At 39.9% G+C, this 23,499-nt stretch overlaps 1 protein-coding gene across 2 annotated transcripts in view; it reads left to right on the forward strand.

The window, feature by feature from the left end:
* The first annotated feature begins 6,908 nt into the window (after window positions 1-6,908).
* RDX (radixin) overlaps window positions 6,909-23,499 on the forward strand; it is a 41,579-nt gene continuing 24,988 nt past the window's right edge. The window contains exons 1-2 of one of the 2 annotated variants that reach the window (XM_065627309.1): window positions 6,909-7,067; window positions 15,538-15,609. In XM_065627309.1, the coding sequence (XP_065483381.1) occupies window positions 15,598-15,609 (12 nt within the window). In that variant the 5' untranslated portion in view covers window positions 6,909-7,067; window positions 15,538-15,597. Of the gene's footprint in view, window positions 7,068-7,585; window positions 7,862-15,537; window positions 15,610-23,499 lie in introns of those variants that run through there. The other variant, XM_065627300.1, reaches the window with a different exon arrangement.

Here is a 23,499-nt window from a genome sequence, read left to right on the forward strand (position 1 = left end):
ATTTGTTCTGATAAGGTTGAATTGCAACATCATAATGCTGCAAGAGCAGGTGCCCTCTTAAGGCTAAATCACCTTCCAGACTCAAAATTGCATCTTTGTAGGTGTGGGTGTGCTGATGAGATTCATCTAGCTCTGCAAATCAAGTGCCTTAATACATTCCTTATTTGCTATGCTTGTAAAGTGAAAAAAAAACCCCAACCAAACAAAGATCTATGGGGGTATCTACTATAGCAGTAGAGCTGCAGCTGGTTTTCATGACACAGACTTTTGCTAATATCAGCTCAGCCTTTTTCTTCCTAAACTCCTTCAGAACCCCAGAATCACTGCAGATTTATGACTTGTACTCAGTAGCAGCAGATTAACTCTGAAATGAGCCAGTGATTTCAGTGGAGGCACAACATTTACAACAAGAGAGGAATTGTATTCAGTCTCTACTTCTTTACATAATGTTCATGCTGGTACATTTTTTTTTTTTGCTATAGTTTTTTTTCAGCAGAACTTCGCGATTAAGGGCTACACAGGATTTAGCTGAAAGCAACTTTGGCAAAAATTGCCATCTGTTTTCTTCTAACTAAACTGTTTTCCTAATAAAAGTGGGTTCTGGAGGCTGTTGTGGAATACCTCCTTTAAAGAGGTGATGGGGTGTTCCCTTTGGTTCTGCAGGCATTTTTTCACCTTTTTGATGCTACTGTCATTCTATCAAAAATGGCCCCATCTGGAAAACACAAAATTGAACAGTCTGCTTCAATTTTCAGTCTTTTTTTTTCTAAATATGTATAAATAGTCCAGAAAATTTCTGTCTTAAAAAAAGGAATCTTAGTCACTCCATTTGGAAAGAGTTGAGGGGAAAGATGGACTTCTATTTTGAGGTTTTGACGTGTCCATTTTGGTAGGAGAGGGAGACGACATGAAGTCTTGAGAATATATTTTGGCTGAAAAGTTGTAACTCTCCTTCCACAGTCTTGCTTATTTCTGCTTGTTAATAAGGAAGCAAGTAAATGGAGTAAAATTAGAAGGGGCCAGGACCTAAAAATACTTCAGTGACTGATTCCTAGTAAAAAGCTCTACTTTTTAATATTATTTTGTTTATTGACAAAGTTATATGGCTGTATGCCAGAACAGTGTATATGTCCTTTAGGGGAAAAAAAAAAAAAGGAAAACACCACACAAAAGCATTTGCTTTGGCTCTAACAGTTGTCAATATTTTTTCAAGCTTTCAAACACTTGCATCCAATTCCTTGGTAACCATATGCCTTTTCTTCACCCACAGAAATAGTTCCAGTGAAAAAGTTGTTGTCTGGATCAGTGCCTTTAACTCTGCCTAGTACCTTGCCTCCTATTTTATTTCATTATAAACACTTTACATTATTTCGCTGAAGCGAATACCTCCATGATTATCAGTGGCTTTGATTTCCAATGCTATGGACATGACCCAGCTACACCCACATTGTAACTACAATAAATGCTGTCACTACAAAAACAATGCTGTCACTGTGGAACAACTTGCACTTGTCATAATAATTATAACTATGAATGAGATAAAAACATTAAGTGGCCAGAAGCAAGAACTGCAGCTAAGTGCCAGCTGTTAGATGACAACCTTATGTATCAGTGAAGGCATGTTTGGGTGACATGACACAAGAGCAGTGACATGAGCAGGTATGTCCTATCTGGGATACAGGAAATCAGACAGCTTGCCCCAACCTTAATTGCAAAGCAGCTTAATTTGTTAACTCGTCTCTTGTGCAATTACTAACACTTACAAAAACAAATCATAAAATCATAATGGTGGCTGAAATAATAGATGGGACACAAGGTGAAGAGAAGCTGCTAAATTAATGTACACTGTGATTAAGTTATAGAAGACGTACCCATTATTAACAAATTGACATAATAAATGCTTTCTGACCACCTGGGTATTTTTCAAGTTTTAGGTCCTTCTGCATGACAAGAGGGAGACAGAAGATTAAGTAATACATTGTTTAGAAGCAGAGTGCTTAGTTTATATTTAACTAATAATTAATAGATGTATTGTAGGTAAGAAACTAATACATTATAACTCTATTTCTTAGTATAAATATATGTTATAAAATTCTAAAAATTGTAATTAATATGTAATAATTGTGTGAATATAAGCAACGCAAGAGCGTCCAGTTGTTGGAGCACTTATGGAGGATGATCGCCAGAGCTCCCCAGCGCTGTCAATAAAGAATGCCTGCTTAACAGTATAATTGACTCTGCTGTTATTTTTTCATTTCAAAGGACTGTGTAATACATAATTTGTGTGCAAAAATTAAATTACCAAATTATTTCCACAGAGGTACAAATACTGATTCACTTAGAATGAATTGTTAAGATCCATATTTGACACTATAAAATAAACGCACTCCTCTACAGGTGGTTTTACTACTTCCAGTCCTGAGCAGAAAAGGTATTAAAATTTGGCCCTGAGATAGGCTGACAGCACTGTGGTATCTTTGCTGAGTAAACATCTAAGAGAAAAGCAAAGACATGTCATCGGAAGGGGTCATCATGTGTGAGAGATGGTCAGAGGTAAAGCCTTTGGGCTTCTCACTCACCTAGGCCCCAGCCAGTGTAACGTGTCTGCTTCTGGTGGGCACACTCATTGAGAAAAGCAGTCTTCTCTTTAAGTCTTTTGTCAGCAAGAATTCATTGGGCTGCCGGGCAAAACTTTTGCAACCAAACTTACAGATTTTCAACAGTAAAGGCATCTGCTGGCCAGCCAGGTTTCAATGTCAATATTAAAGGCTTAGCCTCTTCAGACAGGTTATTAAAACAAAAGGTAGAACGGCCTGACACCAAGCCAGCTGCAAACATGGCAGTTCATTAGTAGATTATCCTGACCGCTGTTTTTCAGATGCTTTGATCCAAGCTTTGGGGTCCTGGTTTATCCTTTCCATTTCCTGCTGTCATGGAGGCATCCCGAAATCAGTTTTAGGTGGACAAGTTCCGAAACAGACTTTATTCTAGCCAGAAAAGTATGGCAAATAAACCGACTAGAAATGGGGTTTATACAATTATTTAGCACTCCGACAACATGAAATACAGGTTCATATATCAGTTGAGGAGATTATTGGGGTATGACAACGTAAGAATAATGAGGATCCACAACATGCATGCACACACTCACAGGAAACGAAACCAGACACCTCTCACTCAAGGGTACCCAGAAGAAACAATCACTTGCCTGAGTTAAGCAAGGGCTCACACTTGCCTGGGTTAGGCAAGGACTCACTCAAGGATATATCCAGTAGAGAAAAATAACCACTCACCCAAACAAGGAGCCGAGGTGCTCTCAGTCTCAGGAAGTTTCCTTAGATGGCGTCTCAGTCTAAGGGGAGGGCTCCAGTTCACAGACCTGCTGCTCCGAGAAGACCACTCCAAGGGGGGGGCCTTCGGCGGGGACCCCATTTTATAGCCTGGTCAGATCTGGCTGTGGGCATTACAACACGGTCCAGAAGCTTCTCAGCTTCTCTGGGCACCTCCTTTGTTGAGGACCCTGTCAATTGACTGAGGGTCCCACCCCTCCTGCCCCCCAGCTGGGGGGACGTGAAGTCACCCTGCCCCGAGTGTGAGGAGGACGTTACTGTCAGCACCATCCTAGGTGTGTATATGGGGACAGGCACAGTGGGGCACAAAAAGGTGCTAAAGAGCCATCAACTGCCCTATTGAAGGCTCCCCATCTCAGGGGGATGTGCAACTGCCACACCTGCATGTCCCTGAAGAGGAGGGAGAATCCCCCTTCCATATAACTTTTTGAACTCTGGGGCTGTCCTCCCTCATCACAACATTTGTGCAGGGGAATGTCCAGCTGAAGAGTCCTGGACCTGGACTCTCTTACATCTTCCCCGGAGCTGAGGCTTGTGGAGGTGCTGCAAACTGCAGGACCATTGCACTGAAGGACATCTCCGTGAGCTTCACACGGCTACTGTGTTTCAGAAAGGAAAAGGACAAATCCCTCCAGAGTCATACCATATTTTGCCTTTTGAACTCAATCAAAACCAAGACTATATATATGCATGCAATACAGGCAGCTTGGGATGCTCAGTGTTGCTACTGGAACCCTTACATTTTTATTGAAAACTGGTATTTTAATAATACATGAAAAATACTTTTTGGAATTAGATATATTTAATGTTAAATGACAGACAAATTTAACAATAGACATTAGAACTATTACTTCAGATATTTATTGTAGTTTCACCAAATATCTGTGAATTGGATTCATCTAACGACCACAAAATTCTTTCAATCCTGTTTGTTTCTAGCAAAGACTTTAAAAGGCAATCTAACATACATGTTTGAAAAAGAAATACGATTAACATCCATTAAGGTAACACATCCTATTCGTGTTACTCAAATACTAACAAAAGAATAAACAATTTGGTTTTAGACCATACAATTAGTAATAGTAAAATTATCCTGCAATAATTTTGGTCTATGTAAGGTCCGCTTCTGTAAACATATTAATAGAAGAATATGTGCGTATTGAGTCATACGCATAAATACTCCCAGAGTGGCTCGCTTCCAGGCTTCTACACTAAGTGCCTGTATAACTTTCCATGTTAGTGGCATGGTACAGGCAGAACTCCACTTCCATCCCAGCTTATGACATCAATCTTAATTGAATTATAGGCTAAAGTAAAGGTGTGTTGCATACCATTTAACATGCCAAAATATTTTAAAAATTCCTCAGGGTGATTTTTTTTTTTCCTTAGTTCTCCTTTCCAAAATGCCTTGTCCAGTGAATGCCTCCTGGATTGCACATTTAGCCTTAATAAAAGTAGATTCTAACACACGACTGGGTCTTCACTGACTAATGCTTTATGGCTTAGCAGGTGCACTGAAAAATAAGAGCATTGGCTCAGAAATCTTTACTTTCAAAAGTGATTCTAGGATTGATTCCTCAGGTCAAATAAAGTTAAAAATCTGTTTGGTTTTTAATAAAGAGCTGTATTTTGGCATTACTGCTAGAAGACAAACATATCTTGCAGTTACAGCATTCTTATCGCTAACTTTATCTTTACAACCTACCTCTTAAAGAACTGTGTAATTTAAGTTGATATGAGTATCTGAAAGCTCTCTTTATTGCCTGTAGTTCTTTCTGTAGTTTCAGCTTCATGGCTAAAAACAATATGATCTCTAAGTACACCTTTGTTTTTACTGCCCTGTTTTATCAGACGAACTGCAATTTTATACCTTGTTAAGGAAGCAAGGTGAGAGGAAAACCACACTATACTGTTGACAAGGAAGATAAGACTATTATTTATCGTGACATTTTTGAGGAATAATATTATTCATGTAACAGGATAAGAGATAAAGCATATCCTATGGTGATAATGCACAAATTGAAAGGAACTTTCTTCCACATGCTATCAACACTAGTAAAGAAACCATGCTCACAATGGACTGTTTTGGAAGAAAAGCGAGCCTCTAATTCAGTCAACTAAAGCAAATACTGCAGTGCACTGCACTGAATCATAGACAATTTCTTTAGATGACTGCACGAAACAGAATTAGGTTTTCCACGGTTAGTTGTTATTTCGTTTTTTTTTTTTTTTTTTTTTTCATTTTAATTTCCCTTGGATCTTACTCTGGCCTGCAGGAAAATGCCATCTGAAGAGGGAAGAGAAGTACATTGAATACTAATGGCGGCTGGTCAGTGGAACTGCGCTATCTGCAGAGGCTGCAAGACACTTCAGAAGTTTAATGTACTGCAAAATATTCTGTTTCAAGCCAGGATGTTCTTCATGATGAAGAACAAAAAAGAGAAGGAGGAATCAGCCACTCTCATTTCTTCCTTGGAGCAAAATAGCATAAACGAAGCTGGAATGGAAATTTTAGCCCATGGGAGGAAATTGAACATACCTTTAATAGACTGAGATGTTCAGGTTCCATGGTGATGACTGCGAGAGAAATGCCTGTTTGAAATATACAACAAAATGCATAAAATCATCACAGATTAAGCTCATTAAACGCCTTTAGAAGAAGCAGTTAAACTCGGGCTTATATAATTAAATTTCATCAGTTTGTATTATGTAGTTATATAGTTCATGGGAATGTTCTTTAAAGATTTTGTCCAAACAAATGTAAAAAAATTGTCAGTGAAGCTCCCACAGACTCTCTGAGAGATTATTCTTTATGGCTTTCCAGGCTGCCCTCCTCTTCTTCCCTTTCTCCTCACCTCCAGTTCTTAAAATGTTCTTATTCTTTTTGAAGCAGCTTTAATTGAAAATTCCTCTTAGTTCTTCCCCCAATCCTTCTTTCTTTATCAGACAGCCAGAGGGTGAGGTGTATTAATAGCAGCTGCATGATGCAGAGTTGGTAGCTCAAGTGGATCCCTTTGCACTGAGCTTTGCTGTTTGGCCTCCCTAGCTGCGTTACCACTTTGCTCAGGAAGCACCATCACTTTCTTGCAAACAAACTGCAAAAGCACAGAGAAGACTGGGACTGCTTCAACTGCTCTGTCCTTCAGGAGTATTATCCTTAATGCTGTTTTCTTCTCCATCCCCATTGGGATTGTATTATATATGAAAAAATGAGAATATGGAAAAAAAAAAAAATATCCTATCCCCCAATGTGAGTCTTTCCCCTACCCTGAGTGCTGAAGAAGGTGCGAGGGCCCCATCACTCTGCACCGAGATGGAAGAGTGGAACAGGGTCAGAGCCCCAACTCAACCTGCACCCTGCCCTCCCTGGAGGATTCTCTTCTCTCAAGATCCACCGGAGCTCAAGCGTTCCCAGCCCCGGGCCCACCGCGCCCCGGGCCCGCTCCTGCCGCTGGCACCGCCAGCTCCGCGCCGCCCTTTCTGCCGCCACACCCGCGCTCCCGCCGTGCCTATCGCACCCACGGGGCCCCTGACACACAGCAGGGCACATTATTCCCTCGCAGGGCTTTGAATGGAAACACCCGCGCTGCCAGCTCCCCGGCTCAGGCTTTACTGACATTTTCCCGCCCGCCGTCAGACTCGGCTGCCCAGCTGCGCCAGCGAAGAGCTGCTTCTCCTCATCTTCTCCTCGTTCATGCGTGCAAAGAGTTTTTCGAGGTTTGTTTTCGGACCGTTTTACTGCCGAGCAGCTATTGCGAGGACACACGCGCGGGAAGAGCCGAGCTGGGGTGGCTCCCACACGGCTCAGACCCGGCTCCGCGCAGAGGGGCGGCGGTGCGGGCCCCGGGGGCTAGGGCAGGCCTCGGGGCCGCCGTGTCCCAGCACCGCCTCACGGAGTGGGTGCTCGCCGCCGTGCCCCGCCACGGGAGCCCCGTCCCTCACCCTCGCTGTCTCCCCGTAGGAGCTCGGGACCCTCACACCGTGTGCCCAACGAGACACCCCGCTGCTGCTGCTGCCGCTGCCCCCGCCGCCCCGGCGGGCCGCAGCGCACCGCCCAACCGCGGCCGCACACGGCTCCTTCCGCGCCCGCGAGCCGCTCGCGCGCCGCCTGCTCGCGCGCCCCTCCGCCAGCGCCGGCACTACGGGCAACGGCTTCGCGCCGGCTGACGCGCATGCCCGGCCGCGCCGCGCGTGCCCAGTGCGGGCGCAGGAGCCACATCTGATAGGGGGGAAAATCTGAACGGCGGCGGCCGCCGCCATATTGCGGAGCTGTCAGCGGCCGCCGCGCTTGGCGCCTCGTCCCCAGCGGCGCGGCGAGCAGCACGGGGCGGCCCCGCAGCGCCTCCTGCCCCGCTGCGAGCGGGGAGCTGCGCGGCGGGGGGGGGACACACCGCCCTGCCCTACGAGGAGCGGAGAGCGCTGCGCCCAGCACCCTGCCCGGGGGTCTCGTCCGCCCCCTCCGCCCGACGCCGCGGAGCGCCCGCCCCGCTCGCGGGGGAGCGGAGCCCCAGGTGAGGCGGGAGCGCGGGGAGCGGCCGCGCCAGCCCCGCGGGGCGCTGAGGCGAGACGGGCGGGGGCGGGGTCTCCTTGCGCGGCGCCCCGCGGAGCAGCGCGGGGTGGGGGGGGCAGGCCGCGACCCCGGGGCCCGCTCCCCCGCCGCGCGGGCGGCAGCCTGAGGCGGGAGCCCGCCCGCAGTGCTCGGGGGCGGAGGGGGGGCACCAGCGCGGCGAGGCGACTTGTTGCGGCGGCGACGCGGCGTTGCGACGCGCGGCTCGTGTGCGGCCGCAACGCCCTCCGTCGGGGACGGGGCCCGGCTCGGCGACCCCGCCGCCGCTGAGGGGGCGGCGGGCGGGCGGGCGCTTTGTTGGGGAAGCCCCGGAGCGCGGCCCCGGCGTGCCCCTCCGCGCTGCCCCCGCTGCATTATTCATGTCCCCGAGCGTCGCGGCTCTTGAGGTTACCGTAGACATGTGGCAGTCGGCTCGGCCAGCTGACTGTGGCGGTGTGGCAGAATAATAAGGAATTACTTCATAAACAAGTGCTGTGAAGCATCTGTTGCTGTCTATTGTTTTCAACAAATGCACATTTTTAGAGTCCTTAAATACTGACCGACGTAATGGGCACAGCGGCCCTGAATGAGCCTTTGTGCATTGTTTTTTTGAATGGATTAATGTTTTGTATGAGTCGTGGGCATCCGTAATTAACCGTGCTGCCTGAAGTCTAGCACAGATAAGGGATTTTAGCTTCAACTTTGTGGAATTCGCTTCCCTTTTGTCAGTTTTCTTAATTTGAACGTGAAAAAGACTTTTTGGACCTTATGCCAACACAACTAACCATATCACTGGCAAGGTGCTATTAAGCTGTCTTTTCCAGTCTATGTAACACCCTAGACGAGTATTTCACGTTCCCGTTTCTGGTACAGGCTTTTAAAAAGATTCAGGGTTTTTTTTTAACTGAGTTGTGGGAGTTGCAGTTCTAAGTCTTAATTAATTCTGTTTTTGTGACTTGTTTGTGTTAGGCCTCAGACGTCTCCCTGCATCTTACTCAGTTTTGTTTTCATTAGAGGTGATTGTCATCCTGTTTATGTTACAGAAACGTTTTGAGGATGCATGTGGCCGCCCACCACTTCACATATTCAGAAGACCCTAGAAATAACATTGTTGCTGCCAACTCTCATAAAGTGCGTTGGCACAATGCTGCTGGGCAGTGGGTCTTGTGAGGGAGGACGTGGAGATGGTATGCAGTGACATTACGGCTACTGTGATGAGGTAGTTTTGTGATTGTTGAAGATAAGAGACAAGCAGTAACTGTTTATTGAATTATAAGACTTGCCTCTATTGATCTGTTGATTTAGCATAAGAGGGGCTGTGAGAAAAATAAACTACAAGTCAGTGCAATGTTCCCAGATAAGCAGCCTCCCAGCAAATAGCGATTGCAAGGCAGTGGCATATTTCCAAGCTTTGTGCCAAAGTGACACAGCTCTTCCAGCAGGTTGGGGAGACTAGAGTGCAAAAGTACAACCAACAGCTTTAGAAAACACACAGATAATGACATGGTGTGACATGTCAGGGAGCTGCCCAGGGAGTTTTCCTTGCATGCTGATTGAAAGAAATGATGTAAAAGTGTTTGTAGAGATGACAAAAAGAGTTCTGGTCTATTTCTGCCATTGCAGTAGGGAGCGGTGCAGGGCTTAATGGTAATAGAGCTGCCAGGAAGAAGTTGGTTCACGGAAATTTAGGTAAAGCCTTAAAGAGAGTGAGAATATCGATCCGTCTATGAGGTGCAAAATTAGGGGGGTAAGAAGTGTAGAGGTTGGATTAGAAGGCAGTTCCTGGTAAAGAAGGTTACTTTAGCCACTGCCAGGATAGGTATACAGGTGCTCCAACAATCTTGCTCAGCTTTTTGAGAAGGGGTAGTTCTGTTGGCAGAGGTGAAGAGGGAAGTTAAGGTATTACTTCTTTCTGTTGGATGTGTTAAATACATCAAAGCTGTCCTATCACTTTGTATTGCATTAGGAGTCTGTGGGAGTAGAGGAAAGGGAGGATTTTCAAGTCTGTAAATGTAAACAAAGCCTTATACAAACTTCTGAAGAAAGTCCTAATTGTTGAAAGATACTGAGCCATTAAAGTAGCATTCTGTATCTTGCCTGCTCAGCGAGTTTACTCCAGAGCTGAAGGGGCCTAGGTAAACTTTTTCCCTTCTACATTGCAGGGCTACACTTGTGGGCTGACCTTACCAGTAGGCTAATTCTTAGCTGTGCTTTGTATTTAAAAACTCTTTTTCCTTAATCACTCTATGAAACAAAAGTTTAAGTCACATAGTATAAGGAAAAACAAATATTACACTGGCCCAAAAAGAGGGTTAATAATCTTTATAACGTTTTAATTTAAGAAGGCTAGCTAGGGTATATGGAGGCTGATGCAAGTGTCCAGTTCGTGTTCATAAGTTTTCTTTATTTTATGGAACTAGGTCGAAGAGACTTAACAGCATTATTCAGAAAACATAATGTCTGGTTTTGAAATGGAATTTTGGTTGTGTCTTTGGTTGTGTCTTAATTCTTTGCTAACTGTATTTTTAGATAAAGGTTTATTTCACCTTGAAACAACAGAGTACCTGCATCAGTCCCGTTTCGTAATTTCCATTTTTGCTTGTCTGTTAGATGTACATGGGGGAAGATTTGCCATCCTGTCATTGTAGGACTATTTTAAAATCTTAGAGCTATTTCAAATAGTGCAGTTGTGGGTACTTGGAACCTAAATTTTAAGTAAGGTTACTAAACTTAATAAATATTAACTTTATGTAAATTATATAGCAATCTATAGCATACCAGTTCATTAACTGGTGAAACTGCAAGTATTGCACAAATATCCTTTGGCTGGTCTCTGTTGCTTTTTTGTTTAAGTGCTGTGTTAGCACCTGCCAGGTTTTCATTTGTAGTTCTGAAGTTCTCAGGAACTCCATTTTGGAAGAAACACTTCACTCTTCAAAAGATATTTAACTATAAATACATTTAATGTATAACATATCTGAAGTATTTCAAGGAAGGGAGGATTGGGGCAAATAGTGGTTTTAAGAAGGTAAAGATACAGCAGTACTTAAAAAAAAAATTGGTGTGTAATGCTCTTCATGTGATATCTAGCACTGGTCAAATCTCAGTTATTACCTGTTAGTTATAGAATTCAGCTTTTTTTTTTTGTGAGACAGAAAGCTTGTTTTGGTTCCCCCCTTGGTTTGCTTACATCTCAGACAGTTGTGTAGACAATGACTGTGTCTGAAAAAGATGTATGCAGAAGTAAAGTCTGTAGCTAAGGAACTTCTTTATTGGACTGCAGTAAGCCTGTCATTAGGGAGCTGTTACTGTAAAAGATGATTGCCCTGCAGCCATTCACAGGCTGCTTTGGAGTAGAGAGGCGTTTCTGCAGAAAGCTGAGACCAGTTAGTCGAGTACCGTGGCCTGTAAGTTGCCTATTGCTGCCTCCTGAAGATCTAAAACTTTTCGTTATCACAAAAAATGGAATCGTATAAGACTTTGAAAAGAAAAAGTATATTAATTTTAAATAAGTTCCTGTAAATAAATTAGTTATGTTGCTGTTGCTAAAGCTCTGTGGTCCCTGCCATCTGTATGTACAAAACCAGATGATGAATCTCTTGGTAGAGCTTAGGAGCAGAAGGGAGTCCTTCCCAGAGATGGTCCTGAGCTGTCAGATAGGGATCTCGCTTTTGAGAGTGGGTTCTCTGCCAGCCAGGCATCCTGCTCAAGCGTTTGCCTCCTATCTCATCCTCACCTGACCTCAGACTGATGGCTGTGTGTTTGAATGTTTCTTTTGAAAACAGCTGCTGCATAAATTATTTGACAGAATTTTGGCATCAAGCATTTTATGCACCATCATTTTCTGAAGAAAGCTTTCTTTGTCATCTTTCAACAATTGCTTTATTTATTGGCTTCTGTGGCATAACTGGAAACATGGATGATACTGATTTAAAAATTCTAACTGCCTTGTAGTGAAATTAATTGAAATCACAGTTTTTCATTTCAAGAGAATTCTTGAAGTTCTTGATGATTTCTGGTTTGTTTGTGATGTGGAGCCTGCTGATACTTCGGTGGTATTCTCCAGATTATTGCATATGTTGTGAAGGTCTTGAGGGCTGCAGCATTGCAGCCGTAGGAACTCTGCAAAATCACAACCCTGATAATCCTGACTTGGAAGAGGCACCTTTGGGAATAGAAATGCCAAAGTGATGACCCTTTATGTCTAGTAGGTCACAAGCTGGTTTCAGAATGCAGGAAACGATAGGGATCTATCATTCCCAGTCCCATTTGGCTATATTTTTTCCTCTTATTTGCAGTACCATTTGACATTGATGTTGAAATAAAAGTAAGTATAAATAATTGTTTTAAAGATAAACACTTAGTAAGACTTATATAGTTTATACACTAAATATAAGTTTATTGGAAATGCATAAGTTGCAGAAGTGAACTCTCACTCCAGTAATAACAGTGGAGATGCACAATATTTTGCCTGGCAGTGATTTTTTTGTTTCTTTTGGCCAAATATTTTCCTTATTTGTTTTTAATATTACTCAGTGCAAGTAACTGGGAAAGATAAGGTATTATTTTTCTATGTGGTACTTTTTAATTTCAATTTATGCACAGTTTTAAGATCTGTGAACTTCTTTATTTTTATATACATACAATAGTTAGTTGCAGTGCTTTTGTGTGAATATGTGGGTTTGAAATTGCATAACATTTTGCGCATGAAAGCAAATAGAGGCTGTTAATGGCCCATGAATTTAAGTTGTCGACCTTATCAGTTGAGTTTGGGTTTTTTTTCCTTATAGTGTGGCACAAGGTCTTTACGATCTGAAATAAAAACAAGTTCAGTGTAGTTAACTCTAAATGCTGAAATTTCTTTTTTTTTGAGAAATGATAATGTCGGTGTTTTGTGGGGTTTTTTTGTGGGATTTTGTGTGTTGTTTGTTTGTTTTCCTCACTAGTGAAATATGTTACAGCAGATGCTTCAGCAAAAAATACCTGGGCTATTATTTGTTTTGCGCCCCCCCCCCCCCCTTTTTTTTTTCCTCTATTCCTTGCGTACCTTGATAGTTTCAGACCCATGAGATCTGTGGGACTGACAATGACACTTCATTTTAATTGGGATTTGCACAAGAGGATTCTTACTTTTGTGTTACTGCATGTGAACAATAAATGTTAATTCTGTAAACTCGTTTAAATTACATTTGTACTAATTGTGATTTGATTACATAGAATTATCCTATAAAGCTTTGTAGTCATGTTTCTGATTTTTAAAATTACCTTACGGTTTTAAAATATGTCTTCAAATAAACAATTTGGGGTTGGCTAATAGCAGTTTAAAGAAGTGTTTAGGTAAAACCCAAAGGAAAAAATTGGAACTTACGGAAGAGTTTGCGATGATAAAGTGTATGGGAGTGTGGCTTTCATTTAAGAAAGTGATAGACGTGGTCTCCCTTAGGAAGACGTCAGACAGTAATCAGTTGATAAGACAGATCTCGGCCTTGTGCCATATGTTCTCATTTGTCTTCTGGAGACTGGACTTAAGTAATACCAGTCCTCTTACCATACCTCCCTCTTTTCAATGCTAATATAACAACAGGCACATAAAAATAATTGTGCTACTTTCTGTTCCTTTTAGTACTGTTGAATTGGCACGCTTATAAAATGGTGGATGAGAATCTAATTTAACTTCTGCATTGTTAATTAACTGAGTTTATCTCTAGGGCTTCAATCTTCCTTCAGTTTTGCAAGCAATGAGCCTATACCAAAAAGGTGAATACAGGGATTACTAGAGTTCAGAATCCTGTTTACTGTTAGCAGGTATTAGAGCCAAGCTTGTTTTGCTTTTTAGTACTCTTGAATCTTTCTGAGGCACACATTAGGGAAACAGGGGAGAAGAGGGGACAAGCTCTTCTGTGCGCTGGAAATGTGCTGTTGAATTTTATCAAAAACCAGTGCTGTAAGAACCCAAAAATTTTTTAATCCCTGAAATCTTTTTCCATTAAAAAAGGTGGGGAAGGAAATTGCTGAACAGTGTATTCATATTTTTCAATAATATATTGAACAATATCATATGTTATAAGTCTTATATGTACTGTCAAATACTTTAGAATGTGTTCCATAATTAAAAAATCTACTGGAATGTAATTGTCTTTATGCTAGACAAATGTGGTATTTTACCTTCATAGTTGTGCTACCTTAATTATGTCATAATAAGTATAACTTAAAAGATATTATTTTTTTCAGGCTGATTTTTCTTTAAACAAAGTTTGTTCCATATCTATGTTATATCATTAGATCTCTTTCTGTAGTCTTTAGTCTTAATATTCATTTTTCTTAACCAGCCAACAACACTGATGCTTCTTAAATCCTGTCTTCATCATTGATCTCTTTGTTTTTCTAGTTACTCTTTTCAAACATATTTCTACTGATTAGAAAAAGAGATAAAAACGAAATGCTAGTGCACCTTAGATTGCTGTGCAAATGCTTGTCATATTTACTGTATTTTTTGTTGCCAAGAAGCAAGAAAAAAATAACGTCTTTTGTAAATATGTATAACACTATGTAAACATTTTTCTTTATGAATGAGAAATCATTTATACAAAAGTTTGGTTTTGATAAATGAATTGTGTGAAACGATTTGTTTTTCTGCTTAGATTTTTTTTTTTTAAGCACTTCTGAAAATCTTATTTATCTGATGCAGTCATGGAGTTATAATACTGGAATCTCGGATTATTCCAAGTTGTGTGTCACTTTAATTTTTCTTAGTATACATGTAATTCCAGTTAATATTATATTTGAAGGCAATGCCATCTTTGGTACACTTTGCAGACCAGCACCAGGTCTGATTCATGGAAATCATTACTTTAAAACTGTGAGAAGGTGACTAGCTGCTTATTCTTTCTGAGCTAGAATGAATTGAAAAGGAGGCAGGGTGCTATCTATCAATTCCATTGCAAGCATGTTTTTTCCAAGGCATAAAAACGTATTTTGGAACAGAGCACCAGAGTGAATACTTTCATTACCACGTAGACATAACTTAGAGCCTTTCTGCTTAAAGAAAATTTTAAAAAGCTCTATTATTTTAAGCAGAGCAGATTTTCTTCCTTTTTTTTTTTTTTTTTAAACTGTGATGATGTACTTGCATTTCTGTTCATTGGGAAAAACAACAATATCATTCCTTCACCAAGATAAACAAATACTTTTATTGACATGAAATACAGTTTTGATGCTTTAAAATTATGTTAGATTTTTTCTTTGTTTTCATGATGTTTCTAGTTTCACTAGAGTTGTCAGATTAAATTGCAGCTTTGGAATTCCTTGTACAAATTTTACTTCCTCATAAATAACGTTAAAGATTTTAATACTAGAGGATGCCTGGTATCAAACTTTTAAAAATACTTTGTAGTACTTGGGGAACTGTTGTCTCTTTATTCTAACAATAGTGGGTTAATATTGTACAAAAAATAGATGGGAGGTTACTACTTAGACAGTATCAGCATTTACAGGTCTCTAACTTGCTAGCTACTGAAAAGTATATTTTGTACATGTAAAGCTCTTGTTTACCTGCTTTGGAATTTGTACTATTTGCTGTGATGTACGTGAACTCCATTATGATTAATTTAAAATAAACTCTTTCAATTTGGTTTTTGACAGAAGGGGACAAAGAATTCGTAGAAGACTCGAGTGGATAAGAGATTAAAGGAAACAAGAAAAATGCCGAAACCAGTGAGTAGCTGTTTTCTTACTCATCTAAAATCTAACAGGGTTTTCACATTTTCGAGTGGCTATCTTATAACAGCTCTAATTGTTTTGCCTCTGCCATTTCTAGATGTCACAAGATCTGATAATGTATGATTGGAGTTGTGGTAGTTTAATACCAGTATGTGAAAAAAGATCGAGAAGAGTCAGTGCTGTAAGTTGCCTGGAGAACACTTGGAGCCAGTACTTACAAACCACTATGAACATACAGCCCATTTGGCTGGCAGGAGGAAAGACTCTTCAGGAATTGTTGGCTTTGAGATGAGAGGACATAGAGTGAATAATTTGAGCCTGGCTCAAGGTCTTTGGGAGTCAGTGAAAGGATTTGCTGTAGGACTTGCTAGGGAAGACAGAACCTGTGTGAAGTGTGGGAGCAACAGCACTAAGGTAGTAGTTCTACCATGGTAGAGGGTATAATCTGGAATGTAAGTATAGAAGGGAAGAAATAAGCAATGTTTGTCAGTTCCTGTGCATCTCACTTCATCTGAGATAAGGGTTCATCCACCTTTTATCTCCAACTTCTGTTTCAGTAATAGTTCTAGAATTCTTCAAGGAGATGCTTACTCAGCAGCTTGATTCTTTTGCTGTTGATGTAATACTGGTTGCTTAGGTTTTCACCTGCCATGTGTTAAGTGACTTTTGGTTGTCTCTTCTTGTCTCTTCTATCCAGTGAGTAAAGCATTCAGAAAGGGAACTGAATTGTCAAGGGAGATTATTTCTGTGCAACTCAGTTGGTTTACCTAATAGCCTTCAGGCTTTGTTTACTGATGTTTCATGGAGGTAGTACATGAGGAGCAAGGCAGATCTACTACTAGGAATAAATGTCTGTGTACATATATGTACACATATACATATCTCTACATAGACATATAAAAGATTTTTGCTATTAATCAGAAATTAGCAGTGTAAATAATCTGTATTGCATGGTAGTATTTGGAACTGGTCCAGTTTATGAGTAGTGTGAGCACAGGGCTTGTCCAAGGGCTAGAAGTTCTGTTCTGAGCTTTGCTGTTGGTCTACTGACCAACTGGCTATACTGTATTTTTTCTGTAATTTCTTCTCTCCTCCATGGGTTGGGAGTAGTATCTTAGCACTTTCAGAAGTTGGAAAAAGTTATTTGTATCTTGCCCCCTTCTTACAGAAAGCTGCACTATTAAGGGTGGGAAAATTAATTATCAGCATGTTGTTTTATGACTCTCTTGAGTCCTGGCTCTGATAATTGAATAGTGCTCTTGATAGAGCTGCTCAGCTGGAAAACTCCATTTTAAGAATAAGGCAAAAAGTCACTGTGAGCCCATGTGGTTCCTGAGGCCCCCAACTCTGTGCATCTACAGAGCAACAGAGCCACAGAAGTGATGACTAGAAAAAAAGACAGCCTGAATGAGGGTACTTATTTTTAAAGTTTGAGATTGGAACCATGCAATTTAAGTAGGCAGGCTTCCCTCTATTTTAAGGACCTGAGAAAATTATAGGAAATACAGCTTTAGGGTTCTTCACAAGGAAAGCAGTATCCTTAGAAATGAGATTGCAGAGGTGTTGGAAGAGCTCATGATCCATCCTAGGAAGGAAAATTAGCTACAGAATCTTAGGAAAGAAGCAGGACTCATGCCAAAGATGAGAATTTTTTTATATATATATTTTTTTTCTTTTATGAGAGAAGAGTTCTTATATGTCTCCTGACAATGTAGGCACATGTGGGATCTTAGAAGGAAGCCAAGTGAAAGGAGCCATTATGAAATGAAATTAAAATGATTAGATTTCTTGAAAAATGTCGTATGGATTTCTTCCTGTAAACTACAGGCTGCTGTAATTCTAATTGGTAATCACTGAATAAAGAAGTAGCACACATACCAAAGTAATTTTACATAGAAAAGTATAAAAGTCAAACCTCAGATTTTGCTCTGGTTGCCTCTTAATTGATTGCTTTGGAGCTTCTCCCCCCGCCACCCCCCCCCCCCCCTTTTTTTTTTTATTTTTCCATCTCTCTTCTTTGGAGTCTGTAAAAGCCTAGTCATTGGTTATGTTTAATGAATCCAACATTGTTTTTTGAAGAGCCTTGCTGTTCTGCTAGGGTTTGACAGTACTGGACTGTAGAACCTTTCTTGCTCTGGAAATTGACTGTACCTCTTACCAGTTGCCTTTAAAGACACAATAACCAAATATACCTCTAGTCTGGAAACTATTTGTGCTTCAACTCCTTGTTCTTTATTTTTGACAACTGTTGCAGTAAGACTGTCAGTATTCTGTAGTTTTATTATTGGAGGTCTTTTAACCTGAAAACTAACGAAATAATCATGGATAAGACTCTGTAGAACTAAGAAAACCCAGTTAACATAACTGGTGAGAATTTTGACACTGTTTTATAGCTCTCTTCTCTGTATTACTGTGACCTATTTAGGAGTGTGTGTGTGTGTATATATGTAATTTTTTTCCCAGATTCTGCCGTAATGATCTGATTGACAGTTTTCAGAAAATCTGGTCATCTTGTAAAAATGTGAACCTGTGCAGCACAACTATAAATTCTCTCCACGTTTTTGGAATGATTTTTTTTAATGCATAACGGAACACCAGGATTTGGATTTGATCCATATGGGTCCCTTCCAACTTGAGATATTCTGTGAAATTTATGATAATGAATAATTAAGCTATAGATTGGTTTAAGTGAAATCAGTAAACACTAAATCACGGAACAGTGGAACAGGTTTTGCCTTCACTTCTTTGCTTTCATGTTGGAAAGATACGTAGTATTCCAGACACATTCAAGTAGATGAAGACCAGTAAAGGGTCTTGGCATAGCTGAATTTTAAAGCAAAAATATTTCATTTTTTTCTGGAAGTCTCAGTCTGAAACAAGGTTCATGCCACTGTGAATGATCTTATACATGGTACTAAAAGGTCATTGTTGTTATGTGTTTGGGATTTTATCTCTTAAAGGCTACTGGCTTAAATAGCTTGAGTGAAAAGGCTGTTTTGAAAGGGCAAAAGTGACTTTAATACATTGTCCTGCGATATTGAGGTACTATGTGTCTGAAAAATATACACTATTGAAACATTTTCTTGTTTGATTTCTCCAGTAGAGAAGTCTGTTCACTTTGGCTGTATTTGCAATAAAGTGGCTTTCCGTTATTTCAAGCGGTTCACTGAACATCTCCTCTAATTTTAAAACAAAATAGTTCTGAAATATATTCTGAAATATTCTCAGTTCTGCCTAGCAGTGCAAAATCAAGTTTCATTTAGCTTTTCTTGCGATCCATCTAAAAAAAATTGATGACTCCTTTTTTAATTAGGTCTTTGCTGCTGTAGTCAAAATTTGAGCTGTTAATAGGACTATTTTAAGTGTGCTTAGTTTTCTGCTTGATGAAGAATAGAATATTTGTTGAATCTTATTTTCAATGCTTTCTTCCTAAAAGAACAGATACAAAATGTTTCTCAGCTGTCTGCTGTTCTCAGATCTTCACCCAAAATAGAAACATAGAAACTAAAATTAGACATCATTAGTTACATAACTGTTAATCATTTCATAGGCCAAGAAGATTAGGTTTAATTAACTGAAATATTAGTTGCATTTATAGGGTGTAAGAGGAGTTAAAATGATCAGCTGTTTTTGCTGGTAGTTTGCAGCATTTTTGTACAGGACTGCAAGGCGTGAAAGAGAAAGCATTACACTGGGTAATAACAGATAGATGTCGAAGTTACTAAGATGAAAAAAGAATTCTTATTTTAGACTTCTTCAACATTTTACAATATTGTGTCTTCAGTAGGAGTAGATATCAGATTGTAGAATAATATGGATTTTTAAAATCTGGATTAATATTTACAAGATCAAGTTAATTTCTGCAAAGTTTTTGAACTGAAATAGTGTATAGTTCTATTTTTACTAGATTGTTGTTTTACAGGAAAATCTTTGAGATGTGTAGTGCAGTATTTGAATTATTATTTGAATATATGATTTATGTCTGTGGCATAAATACATAACTGACAGCAGTTTGGAGGACTGCTTTGTTTTGATTTGTCCGTTAGTAACATCTGTTTGCTATTATTCTGAAGGCTTCCGTTCTTAATGCTGTTTAATCCTTACTGTTTTACCTTATCTTCTTTGTTAATTTTTCTCTTGCATCTCTTCCTCTGCTTTGAGGTCCATGTGGAGAGTGTGCTGTGTATATCTGCACACTGGGCAAAGCAGTGGGACCAATATACTGCTACTCATTAATACAAATAATTTAATTTGCAAACTAGATATAGTAGTTGGCTGAACTAGTGTGAAGAAACTCTGGGAAGAAGCTTTTTGTTATGTACAGGTTTTTTTATAAATAAGAGGTGGACTGGTTTCTGTGGCTTTTACATGTGACTAATTCATATTGCATTTATTAAAACAAACCAAAACCACTAGAAACCTTTTTCATGTGATTTTAAATGTCTTTCTTACTAAGTCTCGGTACCTAGTCAGTTTTGGGCTTCCTGATAAAAGCTGAAGCGCCACGACTAAGCTCTGTGAACGATGACTGAAGTACAGTAATAGGAAGTATTAGACTGTTAAGCTAACGGTTTTTGTGCACGTTCCATGGAGTGTATCAATGTTTGAGGACAGGTCCACAGATTAATGTGGTGACTGTGTAATATCCCGTTAAATTGCAGAGGACTGAAGTTAGATACTACAAGGAAGTATAGAAATATTTTTTTCAAGTCCTCAAAGCAGTGAAAGAATACAACAAAAATATAATTCCCATATGAAATGCGTTCTTTTCATATGTGCATATGGATATTTATCGTTCCAGGTATGTTCATTGACTTTATTGGCTGGGATAAATTCTTGCATAGATAAATTGCTTTAGATGTTTTTTTTAATTCATACTATTTTGTGAGCTGCATCAGATGTCCTCATTGCCCATTAGCAACATTTGTTATCAAAACATCAGTTGCTCCCTTCGCTAAAAATATGTATGCCATATCAATATGTATGTGTTCTTCCCTTTCCCTTGGCTGTGTTTAATCGTTCTGAAACAAGTCTGGTAAAATACAGATAAACTTAGACTGCTAGTTCTAATGCCAAGGTAAACAAGATAAAGCTTTAAACACTTGCATTGCAACAGTTATTATTTGAGAAAATTTTATTTCAAGTAGATTTTTAAATGTGTATATGTACCTAGATATTGTGACAAAGCTGTTTTGTCAGAAATAAGGAAAAACTATGCTTTTTATAGCATTTTTTCCAGATGTTTGGTAGTCTTTATATGGTGACAGGTTTCTGTCCTGGACCACCTGTTTATATTGTTCAGTATAGGCAAATGCGCCAAGCCAAATAGTCACTTTAAAAGCTGTGAGGTAGGCATTGGTATTCTAAACAGAGATTTTGTGCTCTAAAATAGAGGTTTACAATAGCATTTTCCTAAATGTCCAGCAGAATTTTCTATGCTGTGCTAAACTTCACTGTGTTCCTTATACCCTCTTACAGCAGCTTCGTTTATAAAATGCACGTTTAAAAGTAGCCAGCTGCAGAAAACTTAGTGCTAAGCATTTTCTTCCTCTTAGAATTTTTCTAAAAATTAAAATAACTCATTAACCAACTCTTTTATCTTTTCCATTACAGCCTTTTAAATACAGCCTGTGCTTGTCTAGATGCTTGGCTTGTTTAATTTAATGTCTAGTTGCATAAAGACAATCTCTTCAGAATGAAATTCTGCCAGAAAAGGCAAACCCTGAAGGTGTTCACATTTTGCCTATGGGTTGTGGGTTGTGTTTTGTTCTTTTGTGTTGTTTGGTGGTGGGTTTTTTTTGGGGGGGTGAGGGAAGTGTAATTTTCTTTTGTTTGTTTGTGGAGGTTTGTTTGTTTGTGTTTGATTTGGGGTGTTTTTTTTTTTTTAATGCCACCTTCTTCCCAGCACAAAAGTTTCATCTAGGAAAGCTAGGACAAGAAGTGTATCAGGATAGTTGTATATCTGAAGTGGGAGCTGAGAAACTGTCTTATATCCTCTACATTAAAAGCGTGTATAGCTCCATAGGTTGGGTGTTGGAAGCATCAGAGTTTTTTGTGTGGCGGTTGTTTTTTGTGTGTGGGTGATGGTTTTTGTGGGGTTGGGTTGGTTGGTTTTTGTTTTGCGGGGTTTTTTTGTTTGTTTGTTTTGTTTTATTTTTTATTTTCTGTTTACATCACAGTGGCCTAACCGATTTCTAGTGTGGGATGTAAGAGGGATTGTCTAGGAGTGCTCTATTGCTGGGTATCTATTCTGTCTGTCATCGCAGAGCTGCCGTTCAGGTCTGATATTGCCTGATCTGGTGAGGCAGAGGGGAGGATCTCGCCACATGGACCTTGCCAGAGGATTCACAAAGTCCATGTTACCCAGTTACTAAGCCTACAGTAGCATTTTTAAGTATTTCTCAGACATGACCACCATGATATTTTAGTATTTAGTTTTTGCATAGAGATCTCTATGTCAGCAATAAGTGACATAAATTGTTAAATTGTGGCACCAAAAATAGTTTGCTTACAGCCCCTTTTCAAACCTTAAAAAGAATAAAAGTTTTGTTCAGGTGTACTCCTATGAATTGCAGAACCATCTAGAGAGTTTCTTTATTAGTTTACCAGAGTAGGATCATTCAAAGGCATCTAGTCTGCTTCAGTCAAAATTACACATGAATATACCAAATAAAACTTGTTGCAGCTCTTACCCTGATCCCATGCACAGCAGAACAGGATTTGCCTCACGACTGAGCAGCTGAACTAATTGTCTAAGTCATATCTAGTGCTTTGTCATAGTTTCTGGAGTTCGAGGGAAGACATGTAATCCTGATGGGAGCAAGACTGAAAAGTGGGCATTAAATGGGTGTTGTGGTATGAGCCAGTGGTAGCCTTCCAACACATGCTGCAGGAAACCTTCAGATGTTTCTCTGTCACCATTGCAAGAGCTCTTTCCTGTTTCCGTATTCATGTGGTAAAGTCAGTTCAAAGCAATCACGTTCAGATTAGTGTCTGTCTTCATAATTTGTGGTTCAGATAATTTCCCGCTGTCACCGATGGCACAGAAGGAGCATTGCTTCAAAGTAGCTGGGTACCCAACAGCGGATTACATGAGTGACAGTCCATTGCTGAATTTACTGGGCTGCCTTTCTCTGCCTGTGTTTTCTTAATTCCCTGCCTTATTTATCATGTGGAAACTTCCTCCATAACTCTTCTTAATATAGCTGGTTAGCTTTATTTTACAGACAACGCAACTGACACCAAAGGTTTGATTTTGTTGAGGGTGTGCTGTGTGATCAAGGTTTGAATTAGTCTCAGGTTTTGCCAAAAGTGTTTTTCTTATTTTCCATGCCCAGAAATAACTTAAGCTGTGAAATAATTTTATAAGGTTGCAAAAGCTCAGTATTTGTATGCCAAAAATCTAAGTCAATTCAAATGTCTTTAGAAGGAATGATCAAGTGTAGTGTTACTTTCATAGGTGTCTTCTTAAATAACTCATTTCATAAAAGGTAACATATTAATATTGCCATCATTTAATGTGCAACTTTTAGTAGAACTGGCAGTGTAAGTATTAATTAGCAGTTGGGGGGTCTGTTAATCAGAAGTTCAAAGAAAAAGAAAATTGCTGAAGACTGAAGCAGTTACTGTAATGCATATAAGTGATGAGGTACCTGTAATGTGTATTTGTATCTGTTGCAGATGCAGCAGCTGTGTACTCTTATAGTACTCTGCTTTTATTTGAGGCAGTAACATCGAGAAGAAAACAATCTACAGGCTCTGAGTTTGTCTCTGTTACATCTCTTACAGTTTCAGTATTTTAGTTCTTGTGAGGGATATAGACTTTCAGGTAGTAATTCTTGCATTTGTAGAAAATGACATTTGTTACAAGGATGTTTATGTGAG

The sequence above is a fragment of the Caloenas nicobarica genome, chromosome 1 (genome assembly GCF_036013445.1).
Source record: "Caloenas nicobarica isolate bCalNic1 chromosome 1, bCalNic1.hap1, whole genome shotgun sequence".
In the NCBI taxonomy this organism is placed as follows: domain Eukaryota; kingdom Metazoa; phylum Chordata; class Aves; order Columbiformes; family Columbidae; genus Caloenas; species Caloenas nicobarica.